This window comes from Emydura macquarii, unplaced genomic scaffold (assembly GCF_026122565.2).
Source record: "Emydura macquarii macquarii isolate MOO-44397 ecotype Brisbane River unplaced genomic scaffold, CSIRO-AGI_Emac_v2 contig_2676, whole genome shotgun sequence".
In the NCBI taxonomy this organism is placed as follows: Eukaryota; Metazoa; Chordata; order Testudines; family Chelidae; genus Emydura; species Emydura macquarii.
Window position 1 is genome coordinate 19,884,750 of NW_027132813.1, and position 15,398 is coordinate 19,900,147.

Below are 15,398 nucleotides of genomic sequence, written 5' to 3' on the forward strand. Positions count from 1 at the left end.
TGTGCATGATACTAGAATACCGATGTGAAACACGTGACACTGAATTTCCTAACAGAAGTATGTGAGCTCTACTAAGAAAAGCCTTCAGCTTTTTAAAAATACAGACAATGTGATTAAATTATCATGGAAAATAAAGTTTGGAATAACAGATTAGTGTAATTATTGTCTTTGCTGCCTGATTCTTGGAGAAAGAATCCTTCTTGCTTTACACTAGGCACTCAGTAATATCTCATTCTGTACTGATGAAACCCTCCCCTGAGCTAAAGGCACAATTAACCACGGAACTATAAGATAAACAACCTACAGTCAATGATGTAATTTAACTGAAACTACTGTAAATACTCCGATATGTTATGATGAATGCCTTCAGAAGATGAAAATACAACTTTATGTAAACTAATAAGCCTTTTGATGAATAAGGGCATATTTTTAGTTTCAAAGGATCTTTAATAAATCCTCTACAGAAAACTCTAAACATGGATGACCTTTCAGTAAGTATCATTTTAAGGAACAGAAGCCATGATGCATATTAATTTCATGTACCAATAAGTAATACTTATAGCAACTCTATCTTTTTCAATCTTCTTGATGTATCTGCTTAGCTTTGCTTACATTGCTGTCCGAAGTGTTATTGTAGCTGTGTTGGTCCCAGGATATTAGAGACACAAAGTGGGTGAGGTAATAAGCTTTTGAGCCACGCAGAGCTCTGAAGAAACTTGTCTCTTTTACCAACAGAAGTTGTTCCAATAAAAAAAAAAATATTACCACACCCACCTTGTCTCTCTAGTTGTACTTACATTAACTAACCAAGAAAAACAACACAGTTTAACATATAGTAAATGAACCCTCTCAACTTTTTCCTTGAAAATAATAACCAGCAAAGATGCACTGTATTGTTGGCTTTAAGAGTGCTGACAAAATAAGAAAAAACAAACCATGCTTCACCACATTTTAGTCTCAAATATTTATGTTACCTATCTTCATGCAATTTGATTGTGTTTAACTTTTGTGGATCCATTTCTTTTTTGGTTGCCTTTATAGAGAGAGATTCACTCTGTTAAGATGATTCCCAAGTAGGCTCTTTGAACCAACCAGGGCATCCACCAGGCAGATCTACCACAGAGATATTTGATTATAATTGCTCAACTCTGACTGTATGGGGTAGCACCTGCTGGGCACAGAGCCTTGGTCTCACTTTGTTTATGGGGTTCCTTTCATAGAAAGCATAAACCGTGTTGGATTTAGTAACATAGTGTTTGTATCAATGTAGGTGATGTGTAAATGTTAAAGCTGGGGAAAAAACTTGTAGCATGGCCAAATGATCACTTCCTACCTATTTGTTCATTAGTGTAAATTCATTTCTAGGTGAGCCTGGCACACAAAAAGGGGAACTATCTCCTTCAGCCTCTGATGGCAGAGAAGGACTGACACCCTAAGTGGAGAAGAACAACTCTTAAACAATCCAGTTATAGTTATTTAGACTCTGTGGGCCAGATTCTGCCTTGCATTCCCAAAGAAACATTTGAAAGCCTTATTACCTACAGCATGTCAAAATAACTTGCCTTCCACAAAGATTCTGTTCCAGTATATTTTCCCAACTTGATTTCCTCCGAGAAACACTAGATTGGATAAAATCAACATTGAAGTGGAAACAGCTGCCAGGGCAGCGTGAAGTCGACGACATATTCTCGGTGAGAAAAAACGATCCTGACGAGAAACAAAAAGACAGACAAGGTTAACGCAGAGTTAACACTCAAAAAATACAGAGTTACTGTTGTTGCAATACCATTTTTACAACTCACATTAGGAAATGCAATGTAATGATGGCAGATAAGCATTCAGACTCAAGGCCTAATCATTATGGGACAAATCATGAAGTCCTTATAATCTAGCAAAACTTCCACTGAATCCTTTGGGAGTTTCAATTGAGTAACAACTTCAAGATTGGCTTTAACAATTATTTTAATGTAATAGACCTTTTTTAATATTCTCTATCTTCCTTGAGGCATTTTGCTAGTGAGTTTAGCAGCAAATGCACCTTCCTATATGGACAATGGTACCCAATAGATTCTAATAGCCTGTTGGTTTCAAAGGACTAAAGTGATTCTGTCCAAATATAAAGGATTTAAAGAGCCACTGACACTTTTGATTAGTTCATAATAAATTCACTTTTGATTAGTTAATAAGCATTCACTGACAGATACCAAAGTTAAACCAGAATTGTTTAGTACAATAAGTTCCTTTTTAAAAATAACGAATACTTTGATTGGAAAGTGAATTAAGTTGTAAATTGTGACATCAGTGTTCACATTCATTTCAGAGGTGTACCTAAATATTGTATAATTACTTAAATTGGCAAGACAGTTTTTGCCACTGGTGTCGGTGCAGCAAGTCAAGTTCACCACCACAATAAGCCTTGAACAGACTACCACACTGTAAATTAATACTGGATTTACAATTTTTAAAAGTTTTGTTCTGCTGTAGGTTTCAGCTGTTAAAATGAAATACAAAGATGACATTATGGCAAATCAAATTAAGAAAGCAATATTGAATAAATACAGTGTTGCATAAGGAACAACATATGCTGTACGCCACATTTTCAGGCTACAAAAGAGTCTTTGTCTAGGGACTCAACCTCTCAAAATCTGAATCAAATTCTTGCAAAGTGGTGAACACTCCCAACCCCCTTAGACATTACGGATAATAGCCAGGAAAGGTTCAGCCTCTCACAGCTATACAGATCTTTAGTCAGGATATTGTGGCAAAGATGCTGAGTGAATCTTTTATTACTGTAACACCATCAAAGAGCATTAAATTTATCTGCAATAGCTGTATTGCACTAGAATTAGTGCACTGACACCAGAAACATGGAACTTGTACAAAATGGTCCTAAAAGTTTTACTAGGGAAATAAATTGCTAGCTTTGTAAACATCAAAATAGACATTTGCAGATGACTGAAAATGGAGGCCCAGTATTTCAAACGAATATACAGGCCTGAAAATGTAATTACAATGTTTTTCTGAATGGTAACTCTTTTGTAAACCGCATGTTTGCCAATCTAATGTATGAGTCAGCCAGCCTTCCTAAGGAGAGAAATGCAGGCATATATTCTTCTGAAAAAAAGTGAGTCAACACACCATACACACATAACAATGAAACAATGAGGTGCAGTGTGAAATGTAACCAATAATGGTGATTCTTCCACACAACTCTGGAGAAAAATGCACTGAATATAAAGGCTGGGAATTTCCTTTGAAAATCTGAGCCCAAAATGATATCATCACGGAAAGAAATGTGTTGACTATAACAATACAAATATTACCCCAATATTGTGGAATTACTTAATAAAATGATATTTTACAATTAAACTGTGCCCTTCATCGCAAAGTAAGTCCAAGCGATACCCAAATTCTCTCCTCAGACACAAGTGGAACTCCTAGGGATGTGACTAATTTTTGTGCATATAGTGAGAGCATAATATAGAAGTTAAGGTCCATCTATGCACATATGAGAGCAGGATTTTGAGAAAACACACACACACACACACACACACACACACACACACACACACACACACACACACACACACACACACACACACACACACACACACACACACACACACACACACACACACACACACACACACACACACACACACACACACACAAAGTCCTGCTCTTTATCCACATAAATTAATAGATTTTATGGCCAGAAGGAACCATTATGATCATGTAGTCTGACCTGTATAACACAGGTCATAGAATTTCACTCATCACACCCATAACTTCTGATTGAGCTAGAGCTTATCTCCAGCACATGGGTGGATCATGACTTCCACATTATGCTCTCTCTTTCTCTCTCTCTCTTGCACTCACCCTCCACTCCAAGGTGGAAATATAGTAGCGACTCAACACTTACAGCAACCACGAAGGCAGTAGAGAGCAGGAAGCAAAGTAGTATAATAGATCCAGATAAAATTATAGGTGGACTTGAGATAGGCAAAATATCACCCAAATTGGAATTTGGTCAGATCTCCCACCAAAGTAATGATCAGGCCCAGTGCTGCCTACCTTATGAGATCTAATAGGTTCACAGCCAAGGTGGAATGGCTATAGCACGTATAACGTTCTTTAATTAAAACAAAAACTCAAATCTATAACTGTATGCATTTATAAATAAAAATGGATTACCCTTACAGATAGGAAAAAATCAATAGTGGTATACATACTACAGACAGCCTGTATTATTTAAATATGTGTCTTTGGTCATTTACAAGGTAAAAAATATTTCAGCACAGAAACAGTTGATTCACTGAACCATTTGAGGGCTATGTTGTAGTTAATTTTCATTAGTCTGCTAGGAATTGATCCACAAAGCAGGAAAGCTTTTATTGGAAATCTTTCAACTTCCTACATATCTGTAACAAAGATAGAAAAAAACTTTTTTTAAATGTCTCATGTCATCCATAAAAATCCAGCCACGCAAGTACCTGAGTAGTTATGGTGTACAAATTAATACAGAGGAAGAAGTAATTTACTAGTGAGAAAGGACTGTCAGTCTTGATAAACCTAAAACTAGTGATTTAAAACAATATCTCCCTCTGTTGATTGTTCTCAAGATCTGACAGTTTGTCTCCATGAAAGCTGTTTTAAAAGCTCTTCTCTGTGCTGTTTCACTCTCTGGATGATCTACTCCACTGCTGCAACAAAAATGCCAGCAGTTGCTACAAGTTCTGATTTCAGCTGTATAGTTTCTTTGAAAGCTGATGTCCAATTATGGAATCTGAAATCTTCATCTTTCCCCTTTTCCTACTGCCAAGAAAGGTGGTATTTAATAAATTGTTTGGTGTTTAAGTCACAAAAAAGTTGTGGCCACTTGACCAAAAAATTCTTATATTTGCATCCATCCTCATTGGCCCCTTTCATTCACAAATCTTGAGTATATAGCGGGTTGCCCTTACATTTGATTTATTTTTCCAATCTGTAAATATAAACCTATCATGGCCTCTAGGGCAACATAAGAGGCAACGTAAGAGAAGTGTGTAAAAAATTGCTTTAAGCAACTTTTGCACTTCCCCTCATCCTGGTAGTCCACTCCCTGGTGTAAATAAGTGCAGCCTAAACTTCCATCTCAGCCAGACTCTAGAAAAGATGAACTACTGCTGCACTCTGTTGGGTGAAAGTAATCTGGGGACAGCAGCTATTGCTAGATTTGGCTCAGTACAACCTTCTCAATAATCTCCCCCCAGAAGGACGTTTTATAAAGACAAATAAATAGTGTCATAATCCACCTCATTTAAAAGTCTGTGGGGGGACAGGCTACAGCAAACGTCCGTGTAAATCCAATGGGTCTATCGAGATTGTTGAGGTGGCTAGAGTGCTTTAACCATGCCTATTCAACAGGAATGATCATCTTGTCAGTGTTTGAGGAGTCCTAATGTGATTGAATTTACACAGCAGCACAACACCCGTTTCCCACACTTGTCTTTTGTTACATGGAACTGCCTTTCTGGAGACTCAAGAATGAAGGCAGAAGGTAAGAAAACATTGGAAGCTGTGGTAAATACTGAGTTTAAACATAACAAAGTATATATTATAGGACTGTGCACACAATGGAATAAGGCTCTCACATACCAACACTAGGATGGGTGTGGTATAAATACATAGTGCTTGATTTACCATTGCTATGCTGCAGGTTTACTCTCCTTTAAATTATAATTGAGCTGAATGCTTAATACAATTTCTGGGAAAGATGACATCCATTTAGCTAGCTTGTTCAATATCTGGTCTGCGTAATTTCTTTTTTATCTGTCAGTCAGCTTATCCATGACAATTTTTAAAGTGAGATAAAGGCTGTGTACTTTATTCAGAAATTATACTGAACCATTGGCCTGTGTTCAATACATCAAGCAAAGAATTTTCATGAATGGGACACATAATCCCTGCTTGATCCTTCATTCCCAGCCACCAAGATATGAAGGATAAGTGTGATTGCGATTTAAGATAGTTGAATCTCCAGCATTTGAAATTGGTAAGGGATTTTAATAGAAGACTGATGTTTGTAATTCGTATTATGTTAGAATGGAACATTAAATGCATTTGATGCTAATAATGATGACAGACAGCTGACTCTCATTCCAGTTTGCCTGGTTGTACAATGTACAGAATAAAATATTTTTGCAATGTGTTGTTGATATAAAGGTCATAACACAAGCTAGAAGGCGAAATATATGTGGACAGTTTTTGATTACTTCATCAGGATTATAGTTGCACAAGTGGTATCAGTATATAACTGAATATGAGACTTGGAAAATCAAATCCCAAACTCCTGGATCACTTATTGACATTTTTTTTTTTTTTTTTTTTTTTTTACTAGCGGTCACCAGAGACCTGAGCTTAGGCTCGGTCAACCCCACATTATGACCAAAGGATATTGCCAAGACCACGCTTACTCTATGAGGCAGCAATACAAGCTATCTAGTTGTTCTGAGTAGGATTCGTGGGTTTTTCCCTTAGGAGATGTACTTAGGAATGACAGACAACCTCCTCAAACCTTTTCCCCAGGCACTGCAATGATAATAGCTCTTAGCAGCCTGAGGAGTAATACCTTGAAGCATCTTCCAAATCTGCATCATATGCATTGTACTTACATGCCAAAAATGATGGCATTACATAAAATCAGGAACATGGGTGAAGAGCTGAATGAAGATGGGGAGTGGATGGGATGGAGAGAAAGGAAATGACACATTTTTACTAACAGTTATTGGTTATTTTATCTGCAATTAAGCATACTGAAAATGGGAGCTACGGCATGTCTGAGCAGCTGGGGGAGCATACGGGATAGAGGAATGGCTGGAGATTTTGAAAAAACTTTGCCAAACACAATACAAATTCATGTCATTTTTAAAGTGAGCATAAAAAATGAAAATTAGGTGGGTACAAAGAGCTGGGCAACTTTTAAAAACACATTAATGTGTATCAAAGTAGAGTTCCTTCACCAAATAGTTGCTGAATCAACAAGAGGGGATGCCATTTTATATTTGGTATTGATGAGTAGCGAGGACCACATGGAAGAACTGCTTGTAGTGGACAACCTTGGTTCGAGTGACCATGAGCTAATTCAGTTCAAACTAAATGGAAAGATAAACAAAAATAGATCTGTGACTAGGGTCTTTGATTTCAAAAGAGCTAACTTAAAAAAATTAAGGGAATTATTTAGAGAAGTGGACTTCACTGACGAACTCATGGATCTAAAGGCGGAGGAGGCTTGGAATTACTTCAAGCCAAAGTTGCAGGAACTATCTGAAGCCTGCATCCAAAGGAAGGGGGGAAAATACATAGGCAAGAGTTGTAAACCACGCTGGATGAGCAAGCATCTCAGACAAGTGATTAAGAGAAAGCAGAAAGCCTACAAGGAGTGGAAGATGGGAGGAATCAGCAAGGAAAGCTACCTCTTGGAGGTCAGAACATGTAGAGATAAAGTGAGAAATGCCAAAAGACATATAGAGTTGGGCCTTGCAAAGGGAATTAAAATCAAGAGTAAAAGGTTCTATAACCATTGTGATATATCAAGGGCAGAGGGTGGAAGGAGAGTATGCGAAGGGAGATATATCAGCCGTAGGATGATCAGGGCTTTATTCCCTGCAGCCTAACTGAAGTCATGAGGGGGCAATTAGGAGCCAGCTGAGGCCAATTAGGAATCAGCTGGTGCTCCATAAAAGGGCTCCGCCCCAAACACACAGGGCACAAGCTGGAGGAAGCAGAGGTGTCGTGCAGTGAGGAGTGGAGCAGATTGGAGTAGCAGAAGCAGATTGGAGTAGCGAAGTGTGGGAGAGTGGAGGAACCTCAAAAAGGAGGTACTGAGCCCAGCAAGGGGCAGCAAGGACAGAGGGCCTGAGAGGCCAGAAGGACTGAGGGGAGAAAGTAGCCCAGGGGAAGAGGCTGCAGCTCCAAAATACAGAGCAAGCAGTCTAGAGCTGCTGGTCATAGGGCCCCTGGGCTGGGACCCGGAGGAGTGGGTGGGCCCGGGTCCCTACCCCCTCCCCCAGGGAAGACGGGGTGACGGGCACTTTCCTGGCCCCCCAACAGGAGCGAAGCACGTGATCCACTAATGGGTAGCCGGCCAACCGTCACACCATATAAAGAGAAAATAAAGAAAGAAGTGGGACTGCTAAGCACTGAGGATGTCCTGGAGGTTAAGGATAATCTAGGCATGGCTCAATATCTAACAAATACTTTGCCTCTGTTTTTAATGAGCCTAATGAAGAGTTTAGGGATAGTGGCAGGGGGGCTAATGGGATTGAGGATATAGAGGTAGAAATTACCACATCTGAGGTAGAAGCCAAACCTGAACTGCTTAATGGGACTAAATTGGGGGGCCCACATAATCTCCATCCAAAAATATTAAAGGAACTGGCACGTGAAATTGCGAACTCATTAGCAAGGATTTTTAATGAATCTGTAAACTCAGGGGTTTTATCATATGACTGAAGAATTGCTAAAATAGTGCCTATTTTTAAGAAAGGGAAAAAAAGTGATCCAGGTAATTACAGGCCTGTTAGTTTGACCTCAGCAGTGTGCAAGGTGTTGGAAAATTTTTGAAAGAGAAAATAGTTAAGGACGTCAAGGTTAACGGTAATTGGGACAAAATAAAACATGGTTTTACAAAAGGTAGATCATGCCAGACCAACCTGAACACCTTTTTTGAGAAGGCAACATATTTTTTAGACAAAGGGAATACAGGGGATCTGATTTATCTAGATTTCAGTAGGGCATTTGATACAGTTCCACATGAGGAATTATTAGTTAAATTGGAAAAGATGGGGATTAATAAGAAAATTGGAAGGTGGATAAGGAACTGGTTAAAGCAGAGACTACAAAGGGGAGACTTTCATACTGAAAGGTGAACTGTCAGGCTGGAGGGAGGTAACTAGTGGAGTTCCTCAGGGACTGGTCTTGGGACCAATACTATTTAACCTTTTTATTATTGATCTTGGCACAGAAAGTGGGAGTGTGCCAATAAAGTTTGCAGATGACAAAGTTAGGAGGTATTGCTGATATAGAGAAAGACCGGGATATCATACAACAAGATCTGGATGACCTTGTAAACTGGAGAAATAGAAATAGGATGAAATTTAATGAAGGAAAGTGCAAGGTCATGCACTTAGGGACTAATAACAAGAACTTTTGCTATAAGCTGGGGATGCATCAGTAGGAAGTGACAGAAGAAAAGAAGGACCTGGGTGTATTGGTTGATCACAGGATGACTATGAGAGGCCAATGTGATGTGGCCATCAAAAAAGCTAATGCAGTCCTAGGATGCATCAGGTGAGGTATTTCCAGTAGAGATAGGGAGATGTAGTACTGTTATACAAGATGTTGGTCAGACCTCATCTGGAATATTGTGTGCAGTTCTGGTCTCCCATGTTTAAGAAAGATTAATTCAAACAGGAACAGGTGTAGAAAAGGGCTACTGAGATGATCCGAGGAATAGAAAACCTGCCTTATGAGAGGACACTCAAAGAGCTTGGTTTGTTTAGCCTAACCAAAAGAAGACTGAGGGGAGATATGATTGCTTTCTATAAATACATCAGAGGGATAAATACCAGTGAGGGAGAGGAATTATTTAAGTTCAGCACCAATTTGGACACAAAAACAAATGGATATAAACTGGCCATCAAGAAGTTTAGACTTGAAATTAGATGAAGGTTTCTAACCATCAGAGGAGTGAGTTTCTGGAACAGCCTTCCAAAGGGAGCAGTGGGGGCAAGAAACCTAGGTGTCTTCAAGACTGAGCTTGATATGTTTATGGAGGGGATGGTATGATGGAACAGCCCAATTTGGCAATTGACTGATCTTTGACTACCATTGGTAAATATGCCCAATGGACTGTGATGGATGTTAGATGGGGTGGGTTCTGAGTTCCTACAGAGAATTCTTTCTGGGTGTCTGGCTGGTGAGTCTTGCCCACATTCTCAGAGTCGCCATATTTGGGGTCAGGAAGGAATTTTCCCCCAGGGCAGATTGGCATAGGTCCTGGTGGTTTTTGCCTTCCTTTGCAGAATGGGGCACAGGTCACTTGCTGATGGATTCTCTGTACCTTGAAGCCTTTAAATCACTTTTTGAGGACTTCAATAACTCAGACTTAGGTTGGGGTCTATTACAGGAGTGTGTGGGTAAAGTTCTGTGGCCTGCGTTGTGCAGGAGGTCAGACTAGATGATTATAATGGTCCCTTCTGACCTTATAGTCTAAGAGTCTGAGTATCTTGATAAAAAGGTGTGTGGGAGGGACTGGAAACAGAGAGAGTCCATTAGTGAAATGTCGGTAGAGAATAGGCTCAAAGAGCAGCTGGGAAAACAAAGAAGGCAGCAGAGGAGAGCAGTTGGGTTGGGTTGGGTTGGGGGAGGTTCCAACAAGGGATGAGGGGCAAATATTTGGTGGGTGTAACGCCAATGATGGAGAAGCACTACTGAGCAGAGTAAAAGGTGCAATAGGATGAAGTCAACAAAAGGAAATTTCAATTGAACATCAAGATAAAAATTCTTGACAGTGAGAACTATACGTATGTGAAATAATCTCTTAAGGGAAGCTGTGATTTGGCACATTTAAGCACAATAGTAAATTAGGAAACAAAGCCTGCACTGACAGCAAGATGGACTAGATGACCTAGTAGATCTTTACCATCAACAGATATTACGACAAATGGAGAGGCATATTTAACTCTGCACATACAGAATAAATACAAATTGTCCAGTGTTCAGTACATATTGGAGGGGGGGCAGTCATCGACAAGTGATCTTGACGCCTCTTGTGACTCCTATTTTGTCTTTTGTAGGGCCCTTCGTGGGGAAGTCCCATGCACCTCTGCAGCTGATGTGGCCTGAAGTGCCTCTGACGGATGATGGGGTGTACAAGCCCAGGGATCACAGCGTGGCTCTTGAGTTTTTCAACCCATGCAGCCTGGTGTCAGTTTGGTCAGCGAACAGGGCTGTGCTATCAAAAGGGAGGTCCTGTATGGACTGTTGGACCTCCACTGAAAGGCCAGATGATTGGCACCAGGAAGCTCTTCTAATCAAAACTGCCAATGCCATAGACCTTGCTGTGGAATCAGCTGCATCTGTGGCTGCTTGAAAGCAGGCTCTAGCAACCATTGTCCCTTCCCTCAGGATGGACTTGAATTCTTGCCTGGAGGCCAGTGCCAAGGAGTCGGAGAATTTATCCAAAGACTGCCATATGTTGAAGTGGTAGCTTCTCCACAGCACTTGTTGGCTGGACACACGCAGGTGTAGACTTACTGTAGAATAAACCTTATGGCCAAACAGATCAACCTTTTTTGCCTTTTATTCTTTGGGGTAGAACCCATTTGGCCTTGCCTGACCCTTTTGTTGACAGCTGCTACTACCAGTGATTCAGGGGAGGGATGAGTGTAGAGATATTCGAATCTCTTGGCAGATACATATTTCTTTTCTGCCCACTTGGATGTGGGGGTAGGGAAGCAGGGGTCTGCCACAGTGCCTTAGCCAGCTTGACCACTCCCTCATGCACTGGGAGAGCCACTCTGGATGGAGCTGCTGTAGCCAAGATGCCAAAGAGCTCATCCGAGGTCTCCTTTAACTCCTACACCCTGAGGTTTAGGTTTGCTGCCAGACGCTTGAGCAGGTCCTGATGGGCTCTGAAGTCATCTAATGGGGCAGCAGTGGAGGGCCCTGTTACCACCTTGTCAGGTGAAGAGGAAGTGGCAGCTGGTAACTGTGAAAGGGCAGAGTCCTCTTCCCTGGTCGGGTTACCCCCTGCCAGGCTGTCTGTGGGTGCCCCTTCCTGATCGGATTCCACATCTAGGTCTAGTGCCAGGTCGGGGGCTATCGAGGACCATGGCACCGAGGTTCCTGCAAGGGAGTGAGCTGTGGGACCGCCATCTAGGGGGAAAAAACCAGGAAAAAACAGGTTCCAAAACTGCCACGGTCCTTGAGGCCATCATGGGGAAGCTGGTAATCAGGTTCGAGGACTGTCCTCTCAGTAAGGTCACTCCTCTTCCTCCAAGTCTGAGGAGCCACTGGGTGACCATGGGGGCACAGACGCCAATAGCCCCTCCGCACCATGCCATGTGCACCGGTGCTCCAGCACTAAGGAGAGTGGTGCTGGGAGTCTGAGTGCTGGATGTCTCGTGGCCAATTTTTGTTCTTTGGTGACCTGTAAGGGCTTGGTGAGTGAGGCCAGCGTTCCATAGATCCATGATGGGAGTCTTCAGAACTGTACCAGGGCTCTGGGGATCAGTGGTGCTCTGGGGAACAATGCCGTCACTCTGGGGACCAGCACTGAGTAGCCAGACAATAAAGGTGGGAGCCCGACCTCTCATGTTACGACTACGGGGATCGATGCCGTAGGCTCAGTGACCGTTGGCGCATTGGACGGGGATCACTGTCTTAATGGGGGCTTTCCCCTAGAAGAGCTCACCGAGGGCATGGGTGCCAATTCCCTATGCAACAGCCTCCTTCCCCTGGTCATTGGTGGCACAGAAATCACCAGAAGGTCCTTCATTGCCTGAAAAGCTTCAGGCGTGGTGGGCACCGTCAGGTGTCAAGGGCCCTTGCCACTCCCTGGAGTCAGTGGCAGGTCCGGGACTGGGCTTGATGTCTGGACTGGTGTTGATCCCTTCAGGGCCTGATGTGGGTCTTGCCAACATTCCTGTGCCCTTCTTACCTGTCTTTGATGCTGGCAAGCACCCCCATTTGGTGTGCACCTTCTTTGGTGCACCTTCTCTTCTTCGGCACTGGAAATATTAATCGGTGCCTGGAAGACGAGCGTGCTGGGGGAGCACTCCCCGTCGAGGTCGATGTGCTCAGTGCCGAGTCTGACGGCAGTTCCAATGTGGGTCTAGGAACCAATTCCATTGGCAAGGTTCTGAGTCTAATGTCCCGATCCTTCTTAGTTCGGGGTCAGAAACTCCTGCAGATCTTGCACTTCTCCTGCATGTGAGTTTCTTCTAAGCACTGAATGGCATAGGTTTCTTGCAAGAAGCACAAGGTTTAAGATCGGGACATGCCCCTTCCCTGGATTACTTACCAATCTATTCATTATTTCTAAATCTAATACTTAAACTAACACTATGGTAACTACATACACTAAGAAGAAGAATAAAACACTAGGTTTGGAGAAAGTTGCAACAGCAAGAGAACATTCCAGCACTGTCACAGGCGGTAAGAAGGAACTGAGAGGAAGGGGGCACAGCAGTGCCCTATATATAGGCTGCGAAGGGCAATAGGCCGCCTTACGGGTAAGCACTAGGGGAAAAAATTCCAGCACCAGTGCCTGTGGCACACACCCACTTAATTGACAATGGACATTAGCAAGCACTCAAAGAAGAAATTTCAGCCCAAATGGTTATAGTTTGGCAAAGTTATGAACTACTGAAACCAGAGTCTTATAATGGAAAGTGTCAAGCAACCTTAAAAATAGGTTGTGCTGCTACCAGGCTCACTTATGATGCCTTTGTTACAAGCAGAATGGAATACACTCTGCATGAAACCACCTTTGAAGATCACTGGTCTACACTACACAGTTAGGTCAACATAAAGCAGCGTATGTCAACCTAATTATGTCAGTGTCTACATTACAGCCTTCCTCCCACCGATGTAAGTGCTCTACTACTCTGACATAATAACTCAACTTCCATGAGAGGCATAAGGCTTATGTCAATGTAGTTAGGGCGACGCAGTGTCTGTGTAGACACTGCATCCCTTACATCAGCTATTGGCTGTCTTGTCATTTTCATGGCAGGGAGACAGAGCTCAGTGAGCCATGAAGTTGACAAGGCTGCCTGGCTCCCAGCGGGAAGTGGGTGTGGGGGGGAGGGGGGGGGGCGAGAAGCCAGGGCAACTCCCCCTCGGGGACCTTGCTCCCCAGGGGTGAGAAGCCCTGGGTGGCTTCCCCCTGCTTCTGGCAGGGAACAGGGAGGGGAGAAGTCCCGGAGGCTTCCTCTGCTTTCTGGAGGAAACGAGTACAGGAAGGGGGGTGGCAGCCTGCCGGGAGTTTGTGGGGCAGCTAGGTTCCCAGCAGGGAACTGCCAGCGGAGCTGAGAGACGGGGTTCCATCTTCCCACGCTGCCCCTCTTTAGGTTGGTGGAAGTGCTCCTGGTGAGGACGCGCATCATCAACCCAAGGACAATAGTGTGGACATGAACCACCACAGTAATTACTATGGTGGGTGTAAGGTGACCTAATATAGGTTAACTTATGTTTCTAGTGTAGACATAGCCTCAGCAGCAACAGTTGGCTAGTTCATTAACTACAGTTGGCAAATTCATTAACTACAGTAATGTACAGTAAAGTACAGTTCATTGGCAAATTCATTAACTACAGTATTTTTTTAAAGACAGATTCCACTTAATTCAATAAAAAATAATTTCTTTCCTAGCTAGAGAGACAAGTCTTGTATTTTAATGTGGAATGAACAGGAATGTAAATGTTATAGTTTCAATTAAAATTTAAAAAAATCTATTTAGCCTGAACCGTTTAAACCCAAGAATGGCTGACAGAATCTTTATAAATTATTATTTTTTATAATGGAAACTGTCCAAAAAATATAGTAAAGACCATGAGGTAATAAATTATTAAAAATAATCTCTTAATGGGAGCCAACTTGTTATACCTTAAATAAATTCAATGTATTTTTTCTTTACTTCAAACAAAGCAAATTAAATCACAAAATCCTATAATTTTGCTTTTTTAAATGGTCAGATACTGTTTTTATTAATATCAACGGAAATTCTGCCATTGACTTCAAATGGAGCAGGACTCGGACCTTTCTCCAGCTATCAGGGATTAATTTAGGATAGTTGGCCACAAAACTCTACTTTGTTCAGTCTAGTTTTAAGTGTCTTAAGCAATGGGAATCTATGAGAAAAAAAGAAACAAGAGTTGCCAAAAGCCTATGGGTCTGCACAGATCTTTTTTATTTTACTCTAATAAAATGCCCTGGATACCAACCAGCTTTCTTTGCACAATGTTTCTTAATGTTTCATCTACCTTTCTGGAAGGAATGGAAAAAAGGGAAATGTAGTAAACTAAGACCACTGAGAAGAGTTTGCGAAGCAAGAGAAGCAGTTCCAGCAACCGTCATGGGTGGTAAGAAGGAACTGAGAGGGCGCGGGGTCGGCTGGACCCTTTATACCAGAGCATGAGTGCACAGCACCAGAGGGTGCTAGAGCTAACCAGACAGATACCACTGAGGGAAAAATTTTCGGTGACTATGCAAGCAGCATGTGCACACCTAACATGAAATGAACATGTGCAAGCTCTTGAAGTAGAATATACTTGACTTTCAGATCCCAGGTTGAGATTGCATGGTTGGCAGTTAGGAAATATTTTTGTAGTTGTATACTGAGAATCTATGGAAA

The 15,398-nt window shown here is 41.9% G+C and overlaps 1 protein-coding gene across 2 annotated transcripts in view; it reads right to left on the reverse strand.

Moving 5' to 3' along the window:
- Positions 1 to 15,398, reverse strand: part of HHAT (hedgehog acyltransferase) — a 324,596-nt gene that overhangs the window by 95,264 nt on the left and 213,934 nt on the right. For both annotated transcript variants that reach the window (XM_067565411.1, XM_067565410.1), the window contains exon 11: positions 1,563 to 1,707. In XM_067565411.1, the coding sequence (XP_067421512.1) occupies positions 1,563 to 1,707 (145 nt within the window). The remainder of the gene's footprint in view (positions 1 to 1,562; positions 1,708 to 15,398) is intronic.